This window comes from Diachasma alloeum, unplaced genomic scaffold (assembly GCF_001412515.2).
Source record: "Diachasma alloeum isolate Michigan unplaced genomic scaffold, Dall2.0 Dall_scaffold_00179, whole genome shotgun sequence".
NCBI lineage: Eukaryota > Metazoa > Arthropoda > Insecta > Hymenoptera > Braconidae > Diachasma > Diachasma alloeum.
In genome coordinates this window covers 2,617,318-2,643,229 of record NW_021680345.1, presented here as the reverse complement: position 1 = coordinate 2,643,229, position 25,912 = coordinate 2,617,318, and the positions used below count along the sequence as shown (strand labels likewise).

Here is a 25,912-nt window from a genome sequence, read left to right as displayed (position 1 = left end):
AGAGGAATGCCACTAGTTTCCAGGCAAAGTACTCATCGTAATTGATCTTCTGACGTTACCCCAGCACGCAAAGACCTGTCTCCTGTCATCATCCATTCCATTATCTCGGTTTCCTCTAATTTATAGTTTTTTCGTGTTTGCTCGCCACGACCTTCGTCAAGGTAAAGGCGAGGCACATTAGCTTGATAAACCAGTCGTTATCTGTCATCGAGTTGCGCTAGGTTATCATGCGAATTGCTGACTGGTCACGTGCTGGCTGCGAACTGGTCATTGTACGGAAGTGTAGAAAAATGTATGTGAAAGAAACATTGAAAATCCAAAGCATCGAGAGCACGCACGATCTCGAGATACTTCCTGGACGTTGACCCGATGCACTGAGGAATGAATTGTTAACTATTTTTCACTGAACAATGGCGCAACTAGGAAGCTTATTTGAGAATGTTTTACTTTCTCATATGACTGCTTTGGGCTTATCAGCAGATAATTACAATGCGGACAATTGTTTTTTTTTTTTTCATTGAATAGGAATTTTTCGTTTCCTGAATTAAGAACGTCAGATGGGACGGGTGCGCTCATCATTTACTTCATTCAAATCGTGAACACTTGATTATTATTTAATGGGAAACGGGAAACGTGAAAGTCGTCACATTTTATGCACTCAGGATCATATTGTGAAAATCGATGATATGTAGATAGAAAACACCCAAAGGAATAATACTTTATTTTAAGATTTCAAATGTCTTAAAATAAGATTTTCTACACTGATAGAAAGAATTAGTGATTGTTAACGAATGGATTTGGTTGGAGATGAGGGTCTATTCGGTCTCGCCAAATGTTCATTCGTTAATAGTTAACGAATGTATATTTGAGGAGCCCTGTTTGACTTGACTTTCGCCATTCAAGTGAACCATTCAATAACTATTAACGAATATTCATTTGGTCATATTCAACTCTACCATTCGTTAATAGTTAACGAATCTCGTTTGGAATAAATGAATCAGTCTATCAGTGTAACGTTTTAATTCGAAGCCTGAAAGTCGCAAGTTGAGACTTTGGAATGCTTCAAGTCAAGACTTTTGAAACTCAACTTGAAATTTTTCTTTAAGTGGAGTTCTGAAGGTCAAAAAGGGTCAAAAAGTGAAAGTCATATATTATGCTTGATCATCGTTTTTAGCCCTTATATGACCCTCATCGCCTGACACCCGCTTTTATACTTTTATATTCTGACCTTAATTTTTTAATCCTAATATTCTGACCCGCATTCCTTCACCTTTGCATTCAGGCCCTCAGTTTTTGACTCTAATATTCCAACACGCATTTGTTAACCTCTACTTTTTGACCCTTACATTCTCACACTTAGTGCCTGACCCTTATATTACACTTAAGAGCGCTTGGTACAACCCGGGCTGATACGAAATAATCATCCTCGAATTGAAACACCCATCCCCCATTGGAGTATAAAATATATTTGAATCAAGTATACACTGTTGAAAAAAAAATGAAACTTCATGGACTTTCATGGAATCACTGAATGCGATTTAGGGGACAAAAATCATGAATTTCCGGTTTCACTGAACATTCAGTAAAATTTCAGAATTTTAAGCAGCATAAAGACGAGAATTCCTTAATTTATTTAAATTTCCAGTCTAATATGAATATTCAGTGTCAAATTACATTGAATTTTCGGTGAAGTCTGAAATTTGATGATTTTTTCCCCTAAATCGCATTCACTATCACTGCCCTGAAAATTCAAGAATATATTTACCTGAATTTTCGGGTTTTCTGTTCATTTTCGGGGAAAAATGGAGCAGAAATTTACAGTTCTGTTTGATTTTTCCACAAAATTCTGAATTTTCAATGACAAGATTTCCTGAAATTTCAATGGAACTTGAACACGATAAACATTTCTGGAATTTGACGCGGAAAATTCAGACGAAAATTTTTAACAGTGTATTTTATTCTTGAATCAGGTTTATGCATATACTTGATACTAATATAAAATGTACTCAATTCAACCTTTTTTCCGTCTTTCATCAAATATTTTCACGTGGCCCATATCATTTTTCAGCAGAAGTAATGTTTTCCCTCACTGTGCTTGGACCTTTCTCTCCACAGATTTAAAAGTTGAATAAGAAAATTCCCTCAAAGCCAACTTGACGAAAGTTTCAAGAATAAATTGAACCGAAAACTGGGACAAATATATTCAGTACCATTTACATTGAATTATTTATGCTCCAGTCATCTCTGGACTCCTGGTGTTCTCGTAAAAACAGTTATTCTTGGTGGGGCTCAGCTCCCTCGAAAGTAGAAATCCTTGACTGTCATGACGATCCCTGGCAATTCGAGGATGGAGATTCCATCGTAGCACGCAGGATTGTTTGATCGATACCAACAAACTTTTCATTCGACACGAAGTGCCCAGATATCCGTTGGACTTTCAGTGCTTACCCTGAGTTACATCTGCATCACAACCTCGGTTATGGTTACCTGCACGTCATGGACATCAGCGTCAGTCACGCTGGCTGGCACCCCCAACGAAATTCATGACATCTCGAGGCAAAATTTACACTGCGAATTGTAAACCCTTTTTTTGTGAGTTACTGGGTCAAGGCTAGTTCATTCCCCAGACGCTTATATTTTTCAAGAAGTTTCGGCTTATAACACATTTGTTGGGATAATTGGGGCGATTCGTGGGGAATGTAAATGCAAAGTTGCCTGGATTTAATCGGTTACATATCGTTTGAGTCAGATCATCATGTATATTGTGATCGGAAATGTCAACAAGTCGAGTTTTTTTAATCGTTATTTTACATCGCTTCGACCCGGTTGGGGTATGCTGCGATGATGATCAAGACTTTAAAATGGCTAGATCTCACCATTCTACCCCGCCGGGTTTTGAACTCGGAACCTTTCGCATGTGAGGCAATTAACTTACCCACTGCGCCAAGGCACCGGGCAACAACAAGGCGAGTTGCAATTCTCACACGGTAGAAAAATGATATAAAAAATTGTGATATTACGTTTTTAGAAATTTTGGGCTGGGATTTCCGATACACTTTTCGGAAATTTTTATCACATTTTAGGTCCACTGAAATTACCGACGGCGGTGGCTGTGTGGTTGGAAGGTGGGATTGGCATACTGGAGACCCGGGCTCTATTCCCGGGGGGTGGGGCAAATTTGTGACACTCTGAATCTCACGGATTCATTGTCGAGCGGAAGTCTCGCAAGAGACTACTGTCCTGGGCAGGTTTTTCCCTCAAAATGAGGTTTTCCCTTGTCCTTCGGCGAATGCGGTACAGGGGGTTGGAGGGTGAGAAGGGAACAAATCGTAAAGACCCGAAAGAGTATACGAGAAGAAAAAAAATAGTTCCACTGAAATTTCAAAGAATTTTATGATTGAAAATTCAAAATTTTATGGAAAAATAAATGAGAACTGTAAACTTTAGTTCAACCATTCCGGTAATTCGGCAGTGAATATTTATCATTTCATTGAAAATTCAAATGGATTGAGGAATTTTTATCTCAATGATGTTTAAAAGTTTGGAATTTCATTGAATTTTAAGTGAAATCTGAAATTTCATGAATTTTTCCTGTCTTAAATCGCATTCAATGTCACTCTCCCGAAAATTACTTGTCGACTGCCCACAAAATTTCAATTTTTTTCTGACAGTGTAGTATTGTAGTGGAGAACTGTACAAACAAATTGACATATTTGACTGAGTTGAGAAAAATTTCAGTGGAATTGTCACTTGATAGGAATTTCGGAATTGTTAATCTCTAATTTGATGGAAAAATCAATGGACACTGTCAATTTTAGTTCAATTATTCCTCACAATTTAATAGAAATCACAAAAATTTTGGTAAATATATTCTTGATTTTTCAATTACTTCCAAATTCACCATAATTTGATACTCAATATTCATGTTGTGATTGAAAATTCGCGTAAAATGGGGAATATTGGCTCAAACATTTCAAATTTCATGGAATTTTCAGTCAAATTTGAAATTTTCCGTTTTTTCCGCTGAATCTAATTCAATTTTGTTATCCTAACCGTTTCTACTATTTTTAATATCTTTTACGCATTCCTATTGGAGCCCGCGTTAAAATGCATTTTTTACCTATTCCCCTAGACTGTCTGGGATTTTGCACAGGGATTTTTAAAAAATCAATGAATGTGTAAAAAAAATCATCAATTTCTTGACTTTTTTCGACCCCCCCCCCTGACGACGCCATAAATACCTTAAGACAAGTACAATATCCCTCGACGAAAGTTATTTTTTCTCAGTTTAAGATCTTTTTATCTTATCAATTTTCGAGCCACGAGTTTCGTGATACAATTCAGGACGTACTTCTCGAAACGCTTTTCTTTCCGAGTGTGTGAACGTGAAACCCATTTTATTTTACACAAATTTTTACGATCACACGACATGGATTTATCAAGTCCATACGAGTTTTACGATGTTACCCACGATTTTTTCACGATTTGAACGTCAGTTTAAATGCGCTTGCGGTGCCTATATTATGAGTCGCGAATTGAGAAAAATTATGATGTTGAACTGTAAAAACTACGGCGGGAGCAGCCTTCAGGAGCATCGTTCCCGATCCCGGGAGTCTCCTTGCCCTTCATTCACACTTTTGCATTCCTCTACCCACACTTGCGCTTCCCATGAATTTCCTTATTGCAATGATGAACTAAATTTCTCCATCTGAGCATTACTCTCCACTAATGTTTTTTTCGTGTACACAGCCCAAATGAATGAATACGCTGTTAGTAATTTTTTGAAATTTCATGAAAGATATAGTAAATCTCATGAGGATGACATTGAATCGGATTTAGGGACAAATGATTATGAAATTTCAAGTTTTAACCCGTCAGCACTCGCACCATTTTACCGAGAATCTTTATTCGCGCCGCGAGAGAATCTCACAACGCTCCTCGTCCGAGCTCGATAAAATATTTTTTTGTATTTTATTGAAACATGCTAGACGGTTTTTATTTATCCCAGAGGAAAGAGGGATAGTTGCTTGAGGCAATCAAAAATTTTCAGTCCAAAATCTCAATTTGTTGACTACACTGATAGAATGATTCATTTATTCCAAACGAGATTCGTTAACTATTAACGAATGGTAGAGTTGAATATGACCAAATGAATATTCGTTAATAGTTAACGAATGGTTCACTTGAATGGCGAAAGTCAAGTCAAACAAGGCTCCTCAAATATACATTCGTTAACTATTAACGAATGAACATTTGGTGGGACCGAATAGACCCTAACCTCCAACCAAGATCCATTCGTTAACAATAATTAATCCGTTCTATCAGTGTATGTTTCCTATATCCTGAAAAGTTTTGCAAGAGAGAGTCATACAGCGCGAGTACTGACGGGTTATGTACAATTCACGAAAATTCATGAGTTTTCAGTGGGAGTGAGATGGAAATTTCACAACTTGATTGAATTTTCAGTTATAATACCCCGAGACCTTCAAAATTATCGGAATATTTCCCGATAGCTTCGTTGCAAACAAACGAAAGTGTCAAGTTTTGCAGGCTAAAAATCCCGAGTGTGCAGCACGAGGGATTTTTCTGCAAAACTTGACACTTTTGTTTGTTTGCAGGGAAGCTTGAGGGAAATATTGTGATTAATTTTGAAGCGGAGCGCAGTTTTCGACGGCTTCTTCCAGCAAAACATCCAATTGGTTAGAAATAAGTGAATAGCTACTATGCAATTATCAGATGCAATTTCCAGAAGCTAGTGTGCAATTTCCGAAAAAATTTGATAACAAAAGAGTATCGTGACCTCGAATACTGAACTGTGATTGGCTAAAATCCAGTCCCGGAGAATTCTCAGTGGAACATGAATATTTCGAAACAAAATGACATAAATTTTCAATTTTTCCTCGAATTTTCCTGATTTTTCTGAATTTTCACTGAATAATTGAACTCAAAAATCAGGTATTTTATTGATTTCCAGATCATTTGAACCGAAAATCAATGGAATATTAGATTTTTCAATGACAAGATTTCTTGAAATTTCAGTGGAACTTTATTACGATAAAAATTTCCGGAATTTGGCACGGAAAATTCGGACGAAAATTCTCAACAGCGCATTGGATACAATTCTCTGATATCCGACACATTGAACTTTGTCTAAGAGCACCAAACGGTTTTCTCCTCGTTTAACTGTATTAACCATCAATTGTGCATATCGTCGTCTCTCAACCATAAATTAATGAACATCTCCTGAAAAAAAAAATCCCAGAATTTAATTTACATCGAACAACACTCAACTGCAATCTCACATGGTGTGTAACATCCGCATCGGAGTTATTTTGCGTATGTATGTGATGCGCTCTTGTGCACTCTGTAAACATTCTTTAAAACATCCTGAACACGGTGCAGCTCAGCTAGAAGCGTATACACACGCGGTATGCATACGGTCCGTTTAAAAATGCCGCAAGTAAATCACAGACGAGGAGGCAGAATAACCGTACCGCAACAAAAAAGGCATTGTCTTCCTCAGCTGACTATGAATATTTCGGGTTTTTGCCGATGATGATCCAACAATTTTGGCGCCTGTGGAATGCTCTATTCATAGAGATCAGAATTGTTTCGATCCGCTGGAATGTCTTTCTCGCCAGATGCCAAAAAGGGTGAAAGCAGTTGGCAAAAAACTGTCTGCTCTTCTTTTATTCATTCTGCCTTTTTTTCCTTCTCGTCAGTTGCGTAAATCCAGTGTGCAAGAAGTCCTTGTGGTACGTGGAAAGGGGCCAATTTCATTTCGCAATTGTTACAAAAGGATTACTTTGGAGTATTCATTCAATGTGGAGTTTTATCGCTGGANTTGATTGGGTAATTGATGTATTTGACGGAATTTGAAGGCACGGAAGGCAATCTTGCACGTGGGGGAGGGTGATATGTTTTCCATGGCGAGGTGTGTATATTAATTTTCGTGTCGAGGGACCTGCAAAACGCCAATTTCGTGGTGCGCAGCGCCACGAAAATGGGGTTTTTCAGGTCCCGTGACACGAAAAGACTATAAATAACCCTCTGAATAGATTGAGTTTCACTTGTCTCCACAATCTTTTCATCGCATTCCAACAGAATCCCGGAACAATTTCGTCTCACAACCCTATGCAACTCTCTTTGCCTATCAAAGGAATGAATGTGCCAATCCCACCATTACCCAAGCTTTACTCTCCATATTTACCATCGTTACAAAAGTCACCTATAATCACTCACCTCCACCGGATGCTGTTTACGTGTGTTACAGAGTTTACTCAATTCTTGTGGAACTAAGCGAGCAGTCCCAACGAATTTCCGCAAGTCTACTTTACCATCTCAATAGGAAATTGAAATAAATGCAATAACAGATCCTCTCAACTCCACATAAAATTAACCCTTATAACAGTACCGTGGTTCTGAAAACCAGATTTTTTTTCTGTTTGTGTTTAATTAAGGAGAGACTGCTACGAGTTTTAAAAGTCGCAGGCCATTGGAATGACATTTCTCATATATTGAAGATCGATTAAAATATTAAAAGACGTTAAACATGTTAAAAACAATCCAGGGCCTCCAATTTTTGAGCTATGGAGGTTTTTTCTTTCTCAAAAGTTGAAAAAATGTGTACAATAACAATTACGAATTCGTTTTTTGAAATTCCACTTCTACACAGCTAATTTCTTTTTTTTTTATAAAAAATTGCACCACTCATGCAAAACAGCCCGAAAAATGTTTCTGAAAGAATCGAGAATAGATTTTAAATATTTTAAGGATAATTTTTGTTGCCAATTTTACATCAATGGCGCAAATTTTTCTATTAAACAAAACGGAATTAGCTGTGTAAGAGTTGAATTTCAAAAAACTAATTGGTAATTTAAAAAAAACCTCTGTAGGTTTTTTTAAACTAACAATAAACAATTTTTTGCACTAATTATTCGTTTTTAAACATATATAATCGATCTTCAATGCATACTATAGTAGTCTTCCCTTAAGAATACACCATCTCTTAGCGTGAAAACACGATCATATCATAATATTCTTGAATTTGAGGACACGATGATGACATGAAAAAGAGAACTCTAGATTGAAAAACACATACGAATAGATATGAATGAGAAACTTTCTATTTGATAAAATCAATTTGTCACATATCGCGGGAACTATTGCGCCGAAACCGATTGCTTTTTCTCAATCAATGCTGAAAGTACTGATGTCGGAGAAACTGATCCCATCGAGTGCAGCGCAAACAGATAGAAAGTTTATGGGGGTTATTTGTTATATAACACGTTCTAAATAATAGTGTTTGAAATTTAAGGAAGAAAATCCTCACATATGATCTCAAATTGAAATTTACATTGAGCCAATTCAAATTTTCCTCAGTTCTGATTTTCGCCGAACAGAGTGCGGTGTTCGGGATTAAGTGACGCTTTTTAGCAAAATTTGGGGAATATCTATCAAAAAAAGAAAAAACAATTGATAGACAACTGCGAAATAATCAGTTTGATAATTCATCCGTAGTTCGGAGGACAATTTCTTCAATTCTGATTTTGGCCGATCAGGGTGCGGTGTTCGGGGTTACGGGACACATTTCACCAAAATGTGAGGAATATCTGTCAAATTCGTAGAAAACAATTGACAGGCTACAGGGAAATTATCAGATTGCAGCCGGGGAAATTATCAGTGTGAAACGTGTCACGTGACCCCGAGTACTGCACTCTAATTGGTCAAAATCCGAATTGAGGAAATTGTCAGTTGAATACCGTGTTCACTATATAAAATAACAGTCGAATAGTGGAATTCTATTGGTGGAAATTTGGATGGGAAAAATTCTCGACATAATTCTCTTCTGATTGGTCCACGGGACGTCGAATACCTCAATTCTATTGTTCGCAACGATGATGAGGAAAATAATCAAAATAAAACTGATGTGAAGGTGTCACGAGATCCCGAATACTGCACTCTGATTGGTCGAAATCAGAATTCAGGAGATTGTCCGCCGAATACCCCTCATGTTTGAAAACTAATCTGGTATTTTCCTTCTGGAAAGTTACATTCCTGAGCATCATGTGCGTGTAGTCGGACACAAAATCCCCCGCGCAAGCGTTCAGAATTCTGATGCTGTCAAACTTCACGCACATGTTGCTCAACGATGCAACTTTCGAGAAATACCCGATACTGTTGAAGCGCTCGGGGTATCACCAGACAATGTTTCTTCAACTTTTCTCTCCGTGCAGTGAATTTTCCAAGATTCAAGAAAAAAAATTGCCAGTATCCTCCTCCCCGCATCAATTAAGGCCCCTATAAAACTCACTTACCTGCAACAAGAAAAATTTAATTGCCAGTAATGGCCTCAGACGCTGAACTGAGTGAATAATAAGTACCTGGCAATGAGAATTGACGAGTTAAAAAGGGCCAGAACGCACTGAGGTGCGGCAGAATTAGGTCCCGAGACTCCACCTTCCGCCTTTTCATACCCAAGCACTTCCTATAACCCATCACGAAACACCTCCGTATCCCTTCACAAAACGATTAAGGTGTTTCGGTTGAAAAGTCAAAATAATTTTAAAAAATTGCAAAATTCATGAGAGAAATTGCTAAGTGTGCTGCATCATTGAGAATTCTTGTACATTTTCTTCAGATCTCAGTTTCAAGAACAAAAATAATGAAATTTGGATGTTTTTGTAACCCCTCCAGCTATAACCTCCGAGGTTACCCCACTCTCAATTAGGAAAATTTCCGGGACACCCAAAAAAATAATGAACTATTGAGGAAAAACTAGTGGGTGATGAATGAAATCTTTCTTGAGAACACGTATAAGTTTCAGATTGTTTCCAGATTTCATAAGAAAGTTATTTGAACAAATGATTCGGAAAATTAGGAGTTTCGGAGCAATTACGACCTCACGCGGAGGCGCGTGATTCGAATGTCAGTGAGCATCATGGGAAAGGTATGGGTTGGACCATGGAACTGAGAGAGAGAAAACACTCGACAGGTTTACCAACTCGAGAGGCATTTTAATATTATTTCAATAATTAGAATACCATTCAATAAAAATTATTTGACACCCGTAGGTGATGAGAAAAAATCAATCAATCTGATAAATAAAATCAATATTCAAAAAATGTTTAAATGCACACTTAAATAGTTACTTGAAAATTGAAAAATTTCGTGCACCTTAATTTAACTATCCGTGAACTCTTCACTTCACCTCTGTCATTTTTTGCCTCTTGCCCTCGGTTATCTTGACAATACGTGTGCGATTTAATTAAGGCACGAGGAGTGATGCCTTCGCGGTTGAACGAATTAACAAACCCACGGGACTGTATCGATATCTCGATACAATCGAGCCACTCTCCATTTCACTTGACTTCCTTTCTCATGGACTTTTGAATGATTTTTTTCTTCCCTTTTTGTTTACCTCCTGATTCTTTTCTCTCGCACTTCCATCCCGTTGACGCAAAATGTCAACTTTCGATTTCGATTTAATTCATCACGAGTTGCATTNGGGGGGGGGGGGGGGGGGGGGGGGGGGGGGGGGGGGGGGGGGGGGGGGGGGGGGGGGGGGGGGGGGGGGGGGGGGGGGGGGGGTGAGAGGAAGAGATTATTTATTTAAAGTTATGCAAAGTGAAGGAAAAAGTGGTCATTAATTATGGGTGGGTTTGAATAAAATAAATTATTTATGGAGGATTGTTGAATGAATAAATATTTATAGAGAGGGATATTTCAATGGTTCTCAGGGTAATTGCAATTAGTTTAAAGGATGATGCATATGGAGAATTTAATTCTTCAGTTATTAATATTTTTCATTGCCCCTGATGAAACTTTCGCTCCGGTGTTTAAGGAGATATGAGTTGAGTTTAATTAAGTGAATGATATGTGGTTGAATTAATAATTAATTTTGGATTGCTTGTGGGTTAATTGCAATTACAAGATGATTGTTTGATGAACCGTGAAATGGAGGAATGAAGGTTGTATTTTATTTTTAATGATTGGTATACTTTCACTGGGATTAATTGGGATATTTGGGTGGATTAGTCATTGGGAGTTTCTCGTGTAATGAATTTGTGAAGAATATTATGATCTTTTGATGGTCGGAGTGATTTACAGCCTCTGGATATAGTTTGATAGTGAGCATGTAATGAGGAAATGCAAGGGAGGTCTTGGTGTTCTGTTCCATCAGTCACGTTTCACCGATTACCGGGATTAATTGGAATGCTATTGGATGCATGCTGCGTAGAGACTCGGTACTGCGCGGTCTTACTTTAAGGTATATCCCTAGAAAACAGGTTTATCTTTAGATTGTCCCCATGTTTTTCGTAGATAATGTTTATAATAGTTCTCAGATATTAAAAAAATAATAAGTAGCTGTACTACACGGTTTAGGAGATAATGAATACTGAAATCCGAACTTCTAACACGCGAGGCGTAGGCCAAACGGGGGTTATGGGTGCCACGGAGAGACATAAGTAAAAATTACGGAACAATTCAGGCAATCCGCAATGGAGAATCGTTTTCCGGCAACTTTTATAGGAACGGAAGAGAAGAACTCTGAAACGTTCAAAATTGAAGTCTTACTTTTAAAAAAGGGACTAACTTGAATGGAGTACTTGGATATCCTTAATATTTTCCATCTGTTCAATCTGGGGGGTCAATATTGAGGGATTGCCGATGAATGCTCGGTCCAGCCGGGGATTATTAATTTTATGTAAAGAGGATTTTAGGAGGAATTGAGATCACGGTTGAGTAACGGGTCCATGGCCGATGATCGGTTTGCGATGGCAGCTGGTTGTCGGGTGATCTCGCCTTATATTGATGCCGGAGTCGATAAATTCCATAACAGGATGCCGTTTCCCCTCTTTGGATGATTATGCAAACGTGGGGGGGACCCGTCTGTTGCATGTTGCGTGTGCTCTGTGATAATCGTAACTTTCGCGGATGAGAAAGGGCGTGAGGAGGCTCAGAGGATTAGAGTCGAGTCGTTGGGAGAATTGCATTTGCGAGAAAGACGATGATTTGCAGTTTGTTTCGTGAATTTCGGCGGAGTTTGTCCGGTTTATGCCACTACAAACACTAATGGTTGAATTTCAGACATTATGGTAGACATTTTTGAAAGACTTTGGAGCCCATTTGGTGGACATTTCAGACATCGAAAAGGGTCTGGAAGGATCAAAAACGTCTTATTTTCAGACCCACCGAAAAAATAATACTTTATTTTGAGATTCTAAGGTCTTGAAATAAGATTTTCAAAAGTCTCAATTTGAAGACTGAAATTCTTACGTTGAGAATTTTCAAATCAGCAATTTGAGACTTTGATATCTTAATTTAAGGCTTCTGAAAGTCTCAAGTTAAAACTTTTGAGGGTCTCAATTTGAGACTTTCTATTGACTCAAGTTGATATTTTTGAATGCCTCAAATAAAGATTTTCGAGACAACTTGAAATTTTTCTTTAAGGGGAGTTCTGAAAGTCTCAATTTGAGACTTTTGAAAGTCACAATTTGAGACTTCTGACAATCTCGATTCGGAAAGTCTCACTGTTTAAAGTCTGAACTTGAGACTTTTGAAAATCTCAATTTCAAACTTTCAAAAGTCTCAATTTGAGATGATAAGTCTCAAAATAAACCTTTTTTTTGTGCAACCATACGCACGTAGCTAGAATTTTCAAATAAATTAGAAAAATCGAGAAAGTTCGAAAGTTGTAGGACAGATGTGTGTTTGAAATTTAGACGATGTGTTGGAGAATATCTCGGGATTTAACCCTGTGACAAAAATTCTTCCGATTCCCTTTCGGTGTGAATGTTCTCCTCAAAGGGGAAATTAAGTGATTACGACATTTTCGTAAAGAGCTTTCCGTGGAGTAAAATGAGATCTCAGATTGTTAGAAATTTTTGGAAATTTCATAGAAGATACTACAGCAAATCTCATGTGAGTGACATTGAATCGGATTCAGAAAAAAATGGTTATGAAATTTCAAGTTTTAAGTCAAATTCACGGAAATTCATGAGTTTTTAGTGGGAGCGAGATGGAAATTTCACAACTTGATTGAATTTTCAGTAGAACATGAATATTCAGAAACAAAATGAGAGGAATTTTCAATTTTTCCCTGAATTTTCACGATTTTTCTGAATTTTTACAGAATAATTGAACTGAAAAATCAAGCATTTTATTGGTTTCCAGATCATTTGAACAGGAAATCAATGGAATATTCAATTTTTCAATGTCAAGATTTCCTGAAGTTTCAGTGGAACTTGAACACCATAAAAATTTCCGGAATTTGGCACGGAAAATTCAGACGAAAGTTTTTAACAGCCTACAAAAAATATTCTCTCATGAAAATCTTACCATCTTCCTTACATCTGAATAAATTTACCCATAAAGTCGAGCTGATTAATCTTGATTCACCACACTGACAGAACGATTCAATTGCTGTTAACGAGGCTTGTTAACAGTTAACGCCATTCGTTACCAGTTAACGAATAACATGAATAGTCAAGAAGTCGCATTACCAACTAAATCCCTCCTTTTTTTCATCACTGCACTTCACCACTGAATCCCATCATCTCAAAATCACTAATAAAAAAAATGTAGTTTTCTCATTTCGCATGAATATTCAATTCCCACAAAAAAAGATTTCCCTCCCAGCCGCTGTCGTCGCAGGCATCTCGATCCAGTGAAACTCGTGAAAACTGAAAGGATCCCACAAAGAAAATAATAGAAATCTGAATAAAAAGTCATGAAACACCTGCGCACCATGAATTTATGATGTCCCCTCGCCTCCCAGTGGATAAATCCACGGATGGCATCGAATAACTATGCCAACTCGGTGTGAAAGCCACCGTCAAAGATGTGCTCATAACCACCCGATAGAAAATCGATCTCTGGAAAGTCATCGACAAGTCCTACTTCTCCAGTCCCCCATGTTCCCCCAGCGAAAAAAAATTCATAATCCCACGATTCCGACACTGATGTGGTGCGCAAACATTACACCCAGTGAAACCAGCGCACTTTTCATTTGGATCATGAGCAATCGCAAAGGTCACGGCATCTTGGGTAGGGTCAAGGTGAATCCGCCTCGTTGAAGGAGGATCATCGTCCTGCCGCGAGGGGGCGCTCGCAAGCTCTCCCCAAAGGCCAACCGCTGCGTCTGAAGAACAAAAAACAAAGGGAGGAAAAAAAATTATCAGTGAAAAAGAAGAACACCGGCCTCGTTCATTCTCACTCGAACTAATTACTACCTTCCAGTGAGCTCGGAAAAATATGCCCACGCACATCAATTTCTTCCGAGGAGGCTTCGGTCTTTTGATATTCGGAAAAAATTTGATTAACGTTCTTTTAGAAAATTAATCTAACCATGTACATCCTTGGCCTCTTGCGAGTATGAGGTTCAATGAACTTGTTGTTTTGTCTCACGTCATTAGTGAGTAATTACAGTAGTTTACGTCGTCAAGGCGCTATGGGTCAGGGGGATATGATTGTGATTCAAATGTTGTGTAAGTCAATCATGAATTGGGGTTTTGCCGGCAATTTCTTTTATTACTGAAGCTGGAAATTGATTGGAGAATGTTAAATACGTATTTTTTTATTTTTATAGATGTAGGATTCATGTCAGTAGTCTTATTATCGAGATGTGATTAACTTTATTTAGCGACAGAAAAGACGTTCAAATACATTGAATGAATGAGGCGCTCATTTTTATTTTAAAAAATATGCATCCCACGTAAATACCGACTAATTTGTAAGTTGTATTCTTATTCGCATCAAATAAATAGCTTACTTTAACATAAACAAATGTTTCCCCCGCCTGAACATTTGATTTTAACGAAGAATTCATTTGGAATAAATGAACTAGTCATTTCAAATATTTTTTTATCGTTATTTTAAATCGCTTCGACCCGGTTAGGGTATACTGCGATGATGATCGAGACTTTAAATGGTCAGATCGCACCATTCTACCCCGCCGGGATTTGAACTCGGAACTTTTCGCATGTGAGGCAACGAACTTAACCACTGCCCCAAGCCACTGGCATTCATTTCATATTACTAGACCATTTTATTGCAAGAAGTCTGTCAGAATATAATAATTCTATGAACTGAATAATTTCGAAATAAAATATATTGTTATCGATCCAATTTGCCAAGTGCGTCTGCGAAACTAGACGCATTCGTTTGTATGCAAGGAAGTTTGAGCGAAATACTCCGATTCATTTTGAAGCTCGAGGGGTATTCGGCGGATTATTTCCCCCATCACCATTTCGATAAATAGAATTGTGGTATTCGGCATTATCGTGGTAAATTCGACAATTTTTTGTTATTCTGCTTGGCAACGGGAAAATTACCGAACGACGGGATATTATCGATATAATTCTGTTCTGATTGGACCACGGGACGTCCAATTCCGCAATTCAATTGTTCGGAAGGGTGATGGGGGAAATAATCAAAAATAAACACCATAAAAAGAGAAAAAATGGAATTGAATAATAGAAGGTTTGAAAAATAATATCCGCCCAATAATTTTAGTTTATATTAATTCAAAAGCACTAAAAAAAATGCACTAAAGCGCTACACGTGAGGATCAAAGGGTTAAATTTCCACTAAAGAAAGCGAAAAAAACAGTTTAAAAAAGCAATATTCTCAATTTCATTACGAAGATATAATGAATGAACTCATCACATTTTCTCTTCACTACCGGATAACACCGACCAATTAATCCGAACAGAATAATCAATCTCGTTGATTAATTTCTACGAAGGTCACGGATCACAGTCGCTTCCGTGAATTCCGGATGAAAAAGATCGATGACCGTCCAGTCATCATAAAAGGCTTCATTTCCGTTGAGGAACGCACGTACAGCCCACACATTATCTCCAGCCATATGTCTAGCAGCGTCGAGCTGTCTCCCATACTAAAATACAAGAGACATTAATTTCCGCTCAGTTGTGATGTGATTCGGTGGATCTCCAGTGCCCTTGACATCGCTCTTATCACGTTTCCACGTTGATAAACCTCACTGGGCGTCAAGAGCGCCAGAGAAAGTCCGAGCAAACTGAAAAACACCCTGAGAGTCAGTATGTCACTTTCCCAACGGAAGCCACGCCTATCTCTAACTATCCATCCGTTAAGCGAATGATCAATCAACTGCAACTTCTGCATACTCAACTTTTAACTCATCCGGTGGGTAATGTTATAATAACGAAAATTTTCACTCATCCAAATGCACAGTATCTCGGAGAAAAAATGTGAATATCAGTGGATAATCTTGATCGGGGGGAAGAAGCCGCTTATCAACTTTTACTCGTAAAAAATAATTACACCAGTTGAGGATTCTTGGAACATTTTATATTCATGTTCATGAGGTTTTATGGTGTCCGTTTGAAAGTAAAGTCAAATTATTGAATAGGGAGAAAGGAAAATCGAGGGAAAAAGCGAGGCACATCAATTTTCCTTTTCTTGTGTTCCCTTTCGGTAGTTCACCTACTTATTGTGCAGGTATGGAGTTCTAGTTTTAGTTAGTTTGTTCACATCGGGGTTTCGCAGGGTGTGACACAAGGCTTAGGTCTGGAACTTGTATGGGGAATTTTCTGTTGTATTTGGGGGGGGAATTTAATTCGGAAGATTTGAAGATAACTATCAGATTTTTTTATGGGTCGTGATATTGCATTAAATAGGTCTTCTGAGATTTTTTCCTCGATCCACTTCTTGCAGAGATGTGTAGAAAATTGGCTGCATATTGTGGGAGTGAAATAAAACGACAGAAAAGTTGTGAATTTCATGAAGTTATTGCGTAAATGTACTTGGAACACGTTGGTAAAAAATTTCGTCAGAATTTTCCGCGCCAAATTTCGGAAATTTTTATCGTGTTCAAGGTCCACTGAAATTTCAGGAAATCTTGTCATGGAAAAATGAAATATCCCATTGATTTTTTGCTCAAATGATCTGGAAATCAATAAAATGCTTGATTTTTCAGTTCAATTATTCTGTGAAAATTCTGAAAAATCAGGAAAATTCAGGGTTCAACATTTTTAGTTACAATTTTAAGTTTATCTGTGAATAATTTTACAATTTTAAATTTATCAAATGACAATAACGTGGAAATTTCAAAAAGTTTAGTCATCGAAAATTCAAAATTTAATGAGAAATCAATGGAAAAAGCAAATTCCAGTGCAATGTTTCCATGAAAGTTAATAGAAATCAAGAAAATTCAAGCTTACTTATTCTTTAATTTCTCATTAATGCAAAAAATTAAAGTAAAAAATTCTCGTTTCCTCGCTGCCAAAAAATTTGGAATTTCATTAAATTTTTATTCAAATTTGAAATTTCCTGATTATTTGATTGCGCCTCAATTGAATTCAATGTCTCTCTCCTGAAAATTATGACAAAACAGTGACAGTGCCATTTTTCATTTTTCATTTTTTTTCTAACCGTCTAGATTCGAAAAAAACTGTCAAAGGATGTCTGACAAAAAAAATGACAAATGCTTCGCAACTCATCAAATCGTCACCCAAAGGACTCTTTTGTAGTCCATAAAATTCTCTAAAAAATGTTTTCCTGACCTCATCATCCAAACCTACTTATTCCCAAGATATTCATAAAAAAATCCGCAAACTCATTCTGCAGTTTCTCCATTTACTCCACCACAACATTGAGTATTTTTTTCCGGTTCCGATCATTCATTTTATTGGTCATTGGTACGTAGACTCGAAGAGTCATGCAGCGGAGGCGGACAGGATTCCCCATAAGATACTGCCGTAGCGGACAGGAAGAAGGCCGTGGGCATTGCACTAACGTTTTCGCCTACCCGCTCAAACACGATTCAACGCATCAGACAGATCCTTATATGAGGAGACACTCGCCTGGTGTAAATCGAGTGGTATCATGGATCTTCGTTACTTCTCACAATCAGTTGCGCTCGCGTGCTTACCTCAACGCCCGTGACAGATAGTCCACAGAGTTCAGTCAGTTACTGAACAGATATCTTTGTGAGCGTCACGATGAGTGAATCATCATTATTGACAGTAGCGGGCAAAAGACGCGTATTGAGGATTAACTGGATTTTTTGTTGTTATTTAAGTTGGTGCACTGAGAGAAAAGTATGATTCTTCTGACTATATTCTATCACCATCAAACTATAGTCAAACAGTCCTCAACAGTTTTTCATGGGTTACGGTAACTATGACCGGGGAAGTGATTACTACAATGGAATGTAGTCATTGCTACTATTGCTACTATTTTATAGTTTTACTCACGATAGATTTGTCGTGGTTACTTTTGAACTTTGGTTAGTTTAACTGCATTTTGATTTGCAGAAATTACACTTGTGAAGTTACTATAATGTTATGTGCCGCATACAAAAAACATCGTATCGTTCACCAAAACTGCCTCAACTATTTTCTCATTGTAAATCGAACTTCAGATTTTTCTAATTGTTACAATAATTTTGGGCCATGTGTTCGAGGACATCAGTTTCGTTCAGATTTTTCTCTCACTGTCAGTCAACATCCCGCAAAGCCGAAAGAGTAATGTTCATCATTAGACCCGCAATAGTATTTGTCATCACTTGTTTTCACTTTACAGTGAAATTTTCCAGACATTGTGGTGAAGAATAGGGTTCAACACTCGTGGGAAAATAGTGATGCCGTCGAGACTAGTCGAGAATTATTTTGAAGAGATCATCGCGGTCTGGAAAGACATCGAAAGTTTTGGAATCGTCGCAATCTCGAAAGACATTGGATCGGTGCATCTCGTCACAATTCCGGGAGGATTTATCTGGCCTGGATCTCGAGATGTTCGGTTCACGAGACGAGACGAGACAGATATCGAGACAAACATTTGAAAAACAGAAAATACTGAAACTCAGACCTGATGGATTCTTCCAAGTTCGTGACGAGATGCACCGATCCAATGTCTTTCGAGATTCCGACGATTCCTAAACTTTCGATGTTTTTTTAGACCGTGATGATCTTTCCAAAATAATTCTCGTCTAGTCTCGACGGCATCACTATGGGAAAAGTGTTTTTCGATCCCTGGAAGGGTAACACTCGCCTTCGGTGAGCGCTACACACCTCCCATGGGTCAAAAAACACTTTTTCATCACTTGTGCGTAAAGTGAAGTTTCACGGAAGCTCCGCGTGCGCAAAATCTTATTTTTCACACCAATTTTCTCATTTCACCATTTCATTCCGTAGGAGAATAAAAGAATTGAGTTGTTCTATACACCCACCCTATTCTCCTTTCAAACAAGTACTTTCGCGATGTATTCTCAATTTCCGCTTTTACAGCTCTATATTTCTTCCTCTCATCGCCATTAGAAACGAGACGAACCAACAGACTTAACAAAATTTATGGTGCGTCAGTAGGTGCTTGTTTGCTCGTTGAAATGAATCGCAAATTACCCCTCGACAGACGATCGTCATTGAGAGCTTTATTATTCCTCTCCACACCGAGACCAATCCATCAGAGAATTTTCTGGCTGATTAAAGAAAGTGTTCTTTCCTCCCTATCGTTGATAAATTGATTTATTAGCGCAAATGAAACTGGATCGATTTTTATTCATTCGTTATATCCCATTTCTCATTGTAAATGTCTCTTGAATATTCAGTCACTCGAAACCGGATCCGTAACTCGAAGCCCCGATGACCATACATGTCTCTTGATTCTCATTCCCGAAGAAAAAAGCACTTTGATTTTTTTTCCTTTCCTCTTTGAACTTCGCTGTTTTTATCTTCGTCAGTTTTGTCTCGGATAGTCGTATCGCTCACGAAGGTGGACTGCTGAAACAATGAAAATTCAAAGTCGGGTGGGATTCAAGAATGCCGGCGAGTCGACGAGTTGTGGCCCCGGGGGCGCGTCGTTCGCCTTTCAGACGATCCTCAAGGTAGTTTCTTGTCACGACTACCCCTGTAGTGGTAGAATGATCTACAGTGAGAATAAAATTAATGGAATATGGGCGCAAGTGAATAAATAAATGTGGCAAAACAATAAGATACTTTATTAAAATCTCTTTATTTGTGCGAGGACAGCTGTCCTGATAATAAAAGCAATAGCCAAGTGAAAACTCTCACTGGAAAACGGAAAGCAAAAATAATAAAGTTTTACGACTAAAGAGGACACAGTCCTTCAAATCTCAGCATGTGTTTAGGATTAAACCGCTCTCAAATGCAGAGCTCAACGGATCGTAAATTAGTCTCTTTCTAGAACTGTTTTTTCAGTATGTCATAAATTTTTGTCGAGCAGTTTTTGTATGGTAATGAAAAAGCTGTGCTCGAATATTCCAACAAGAAGCAATAACGATTCCTCTTTTAAAAAATAGGCGAAATATTTTCAGTCACAGTGTTAAAAATTTCAGACACAAAATGACATGAATTTTTAATTTTTCCCTGAATTTTCCTGATTTTTCTGAATTTTCACAGAATAATTGAACGGAAAAATCAAGTATTTTATTGATTTCCCGATCAGTTGAACAGAAAATCAATGGTATATTTGATTTTTCAAAGACAAGATTTCCTGAAATTTCAGTGGAACTTGAAACGATAAAAATTTCCGGAATTTTGCATGGAAAATTGAAACGAAAATTTGTAACAGTGCAGGAGATTTCACGATTCTAGAAATTGACAAGAGAATATTTCCCAGAGATCAAAACAATCATCAATTTTCAAATAAGTTAAATTTAGCTTCTGTTAACCGATAATATCACTCAACAATTAATTACCAAATTAATCATCAATCGAATATTTAAATTCCGAAATAATCTATTAACCATTAATCGGATCAGAAGTTAGACCATTACATGTATCATTGAAAAATCCTTTTATAAAATTTAGAATTATTTACTCAATGGTTAATAGAAAAATTTAAATTATGAATTATTTTAATATTTTCAAATTGCAAGTAAGATAATAAAACCATAGTAATAGAAACTTTCAGATTCCAATAATATTACAAGATATTACAAATGTAATGATTGTCGAGCGATCGCTGATATTTTCTTGTATCACGGAAATAATCATTGTCAAAAGTAATTTTTCTCTCAGTGTGGAGTTAAAATACCTAAAGTTCGAATAAATTCAGAGAAAAAAAAATGAAACGAAGTTTTTTGTCAAGGATTTCCAAATCGTCAAGAGAATTTTCAGGACGTTTCACTCTAAACTGGATGATATCTGAGATATAGTATCCTCACTATCTCGACTCCAAAATGTTCATACACACCTCTCAACCTGAAAGTTTCAGCAACAATTCTTATTTCAATTCCGCAAAAATGTTTTTTATATCTCCCACTTTCTACTCCGAGAATTATTCTCCACTCATCGACATAAACAATTGCGTGCCCTGTTAACCGGAATAAACAGGATGAACCTCTTGGTGTTGTTAAAAACAGTATTTAATGAAAAAAAAATCGCGTGTTCATTATCTCTCATTTCTCCACATCACCTCGACACCTGCATCAACGAGTTTCGCAATTCTGCGATTAGCCGCGAAATAAAAAAATTCAATTGCACTTTTTATATCAAGTGAACGTATCCTTTCCCTGCTTTTATTTTAACAGACTATAAAAGACGAAATAAAAATATTCCCCAGTCTTGTTGCCCTCGAAGGGACCATGCAAACGATTATGTCTGGGTTAACAGACGTCCAATGTTCCCTGAATCCGAAAGAAAGAGGGAAGACGAATCCTTTTCATCTTCGTAGGTCTCAATGTGAATTATTTCACGGACAAGTTTGACACAAAAGCCCAGTTTTCTCTTCCCTACACTTTCCTCTTTCGTTTGACTAATCTAGACTCTAGATTCTAGAGACACCGGGAGCGTGGTTTATCTACATACAAATAAGGGGACGAGGCATTAGTACGTGCTGATGGGTCTAGACTACTCTAGACTGATGTGAGTTATGACGATGGGATTTCCAGAGAACGAACACAAATTTCCGCTTGAATTGAGAGCACGACAATTTTTTCTATTCATTCGAGAAGAAGATGACATTGTCAGTGACGAGTAGTATACAACTATACATGGAATGATAGAGAAATTTAGTTGAAATGCGATGTTAACCAAGTCTTTCAGTATTTCCACACTGTATTATTGAGCGAAAGAATTTGTTGCTGGCACCGAGGCTGTTTAACTATTACCACGATTCGTTAACTATTAGCATTCGTTAATGGTTCGGCTTCTTAACTATTCCGAATCATGGTAATAGTTAGGAAGCCTCTAAGTAGTCTCCAAAAGCCGTCCAATAGTCTCTGAAATATGATTTTAAATTTTTTCGTAAATTGTGGATAGAATTCCCCTCTTTACCGGAAAAATATTAAAATTATTCTTGCATTAAAAACAGAACACTCTCGATTTGGTCATTTTTTTTACAAAAAAAAAAATTAAAAATAAGTTTTTCATCTGATTCTCTACCATATTCGGCTCTTGTTACCCTCCGAGTGATAATTTCCTTCCATTCTGCACACTCCATCAATAATTAAACTATATTCATCGGTATGTCACTTGCAAAATCGTTTTTTCCAACGCGGCTATACCCCCTCAGCCGTCAAGCCCGCATCCTCTCTCATTTATAAAAGCTAAAGTACAGCTGCGATTGATTCAACAGCTCTTGTTTACACAAGTGCCCTTTGACGAATTCATTACGACTCGTTAAATATATTTTATTCGTTGCGTAATGGACAGGAAATCATTGAAACGTATGAAGAGATCTCCAGCGAGTTCATTCTCACTGAAAAAAGAGTATCAATTGACTGCAATTATTCCGTGGCATACTGCAATTTAGAACGATGAAATGCACTTTGTTGATTTTTTTTATTGTAAGTAAAATATATTTGTTACGCAATCCAGGGGGAAATGGATTTTCTCTCTTATGGGATACGAATGAGATTTGTTACCATGTGGATGAACTTTTGGACTTATTCTTCGTTCAAATGCAAGTGAAGACTTTCATTTTTTAATAAAGAAAAATAAAGTTATTCTTCCTTCTTCCTCGAATTGTCGTTATTGTGAAAAATTGCACTTTCAAATGCAATCAATTACGTGAACTATGATTATGATTTCACGTATGAGAGGAATGCTGCTGGCGTATTACTCATGTAAGAGGCGTTGTAAAACCTGATCTACCGAGAAATTGGATAAATTTCAGGCATTAAAAATTGGCGGGGGTAAACGAATTTATTTATAATATAACATTGACTACTCTAAAATTGAAATGAAATGCATAAAAGTCGTAATGCACCTCTGGGGTGATTGAATTTTATGATGCGGAGTGAATTTGTAAATAACATTTCATTACATTAGCGTCAAAATGAACCGGGAAATTGGAGAATGATTACAGTTGGTACACTTACTGCTGAAGAATAAAACGAGTGAAAACCGTCAACATTAATCCGGGGGAAGTTCGAATGTATGCGATGAAGTACTCGTGCTTTACTCGCACGGGAGGTCGTAAATTATTTTCACGTGTATATGAAAGTCACTCGATTTCACTCGTCATACTTAGGTACACATACCTACTCACTTGTCATTTCGATGAAGGAAACATTAACAGGAGTTTTATTTGTTTATTAATTCTTGGAAACCACCTGAAATCAGGCCTTCATTACAATAAAATGATAGAGTAATCAGATTAAATTAAGTAGAAAAATTAACTGAGTACAAAATTTCGCACTTTTATTATTTTGCAAATATCTTGAGAATTGAAGGGTGAGAAATTGACAAAATATCTTTTTTATGAAGAATTTTATCGTTTCTCGATGAGTTGTACTTAGTCAAGTAAGAGCGTTGAACTGAATAAACCAAAATTCCTCACAGGCAACTTCTCTTCATGTTCTAGCAGTGCGGTGGCTCAACGGACGGCGTAGTGGTGAGCAACGACCCAGTGGGTATGGACTGCATGCCCCTCCGGCCAGGACCGTTTCACTACTTGATAAGTGAGCAGGCAAAGTCCCTGGTAGCCCTCCAGGAGCTGCAGAATGAGGTCGGTGCACTACTCGAGTTTCGGGACCTCGTTATCGAGACATTCCCAAACCTCAGGCACAAGATGGCAGCGTCGGCGACGGCCTCGGTGTCCGGCTCCGTGATGTCCTCCTCGAATCAGTCCTCCCACATACCATTGCCATTGTCATCTCCATCGTCCCGCAGGATCGGCGAGTGGGAGCCGGGAAAGGTGAGGAGGAGGATAGCACCCCGAGACGGTGACACATCAGCATCATCATTGCCAAGGAGTCGTAGTAATTCGCACAGCGGTGGCAGTAAGAACAGCGCAACAGTCCAGGACTCGGGATTCAGCACTGAAACGTCATCCAAGGACAGTGCATCGACGGCAATACCCCGTCCAGCATCACCAAAGCCAATTCTCGACGAAGCTGAGGATGAACTGTGGAATCTGTTGGACGTAATCCATAGAAAAGGAATAAGACTTCGAGAGGAGGTGGAATCCCTGCAGGGACGACTTGAAAGTGTTGCACCCGATGAATTGGGTCTTTCTGATGATGTTTTGGAGGCTGTGAAAAAGGTGACTGACGCTGGAGAAATATCCAGGGACGATCTCTACGAGAATGAGCACGAGGTGACGCTCCTCAGACGAGAGAAAGAACAATTGCTCGATAAAGTTGCGGAATTGGAAGCCGAGACGATCTCCAGCAGAGCAAGGGCGCAAGAACTGCAGTTGGAACTTGCTGCTCTGTCTGCTATCAAGAGTGGACTCGAGGACAGACTTCGTGCTGGTCTGGAAGGGGACTCGGAGATTGTTGTTCCCTCGGTGCAGAGGAAACCCGTGGGGATTGTGGCGTCTTCTCCGCTGGCCTCGCCCAAACATTCGGTTAATATTAGGAGTAAGTCTTCTGCGTTTGCCTCGGTGGGCTCCAAGGCGCATAAGAATCGGTTTAGGACGAGGACCATTGAGAAGAATGTTCTTGCGAATGGAGCTGTTCTGCCAGGGGGTGAGGACGTTGATCCTGAGGCTGCGGCTCAGGCCAGGAGGATCAGGCTGGGCGCCCTGGACTCGGTTCTGGTGTCCCCTACTAGAATAGCTCATGTTAAGAATGTCGATTCGGAGAAGATTGCTGCGATCCTCAGGGAACGGTCGCCTCTGGAGCTGCAGAGACATCTTATCACTACTACCGTCCATAATCAGGTACAGTGGCTACAACATGTCGTTGAATGCAATTAAATTTTTCAGTTTGGAACTTCGTTGGGAGTTGATTGTTGAAGACATTAGCAGATTCTTTTAGAGTTGTCTTTAGACGTTGAAGGAAAAGAATTCAGAGGAACTTATTTTCTGGAGAATTCAAGTTACAACAAGCAATACTCAATATTTTTTCAGTAAAACAAATTAAATGATTGCGCTGGACTCGCAGTCAACTTTTTTATGAATCTCTAGGAGAGTTAAATTTTCATGGGGACACGTATGAACAAATTGAATAGAAAAATCTAGCTTTTTCAAAGGAAGTTAATGAACAAAAAGTTTAATCGAAAAAAAGTTATACACTGAGAGTGAAAACTACTTTTGACAAAGAAGGTTTACTTAATACAAGAAAATATTCTCTTGTCAATTTAAAAAATCGTGAAATTTCCTGATAAATAATTTTGTTCTCAGACTGAGAGAAAAAAGGTTTCCAACAGGATGAGATTCTCTTGTCCCGAGAAAATTTTTAAACGTTTCCAAAACTAGAAATGATTTCCTTCCCACAAATTCATGTAATTTGCGTTATATCTAGAATTTTTTTTCGTCAGGACTTTGATTACATAAAAGCTTGCACAAAGAGCACAACACTTGAGATCAGTTTTCTATAGACTTGAATTGACAACGAAAGTGTTGGTCGTGCAATAGAAACAAGAATTCCTCAGTTGGAGATAATGACTGATCAAATCGGAAACGTGTGAATTCTCACAATCCATTACATTCTAGATATAACGCAAACTATATGAAC

At 38.0% G+C, this 25,912-nt stretch overlaps 1 protein-coding gene across 1 annotated transcript in view; it reads left to right on the top strand.

The window, feature by feature from the left end:
• The window catches only part of LOC107042544, a 119,757-nt gene that overhangs the window by 67,535 nt on the left and 26,310 nt on the right, over positions 1 to 25,912 (top strand). The window contains exon 2 of the mRNA XM_015263612.2: positions 23,815 to 25,116. Within this exon, the coding sequence (XP_015119098.1) occupies positions 23,815 to 25,116 (1,302 nt within the window). The remainder of the gene's footprint in view (positions 1 to 23,814; positions 25,117 to 25,912) is intronic.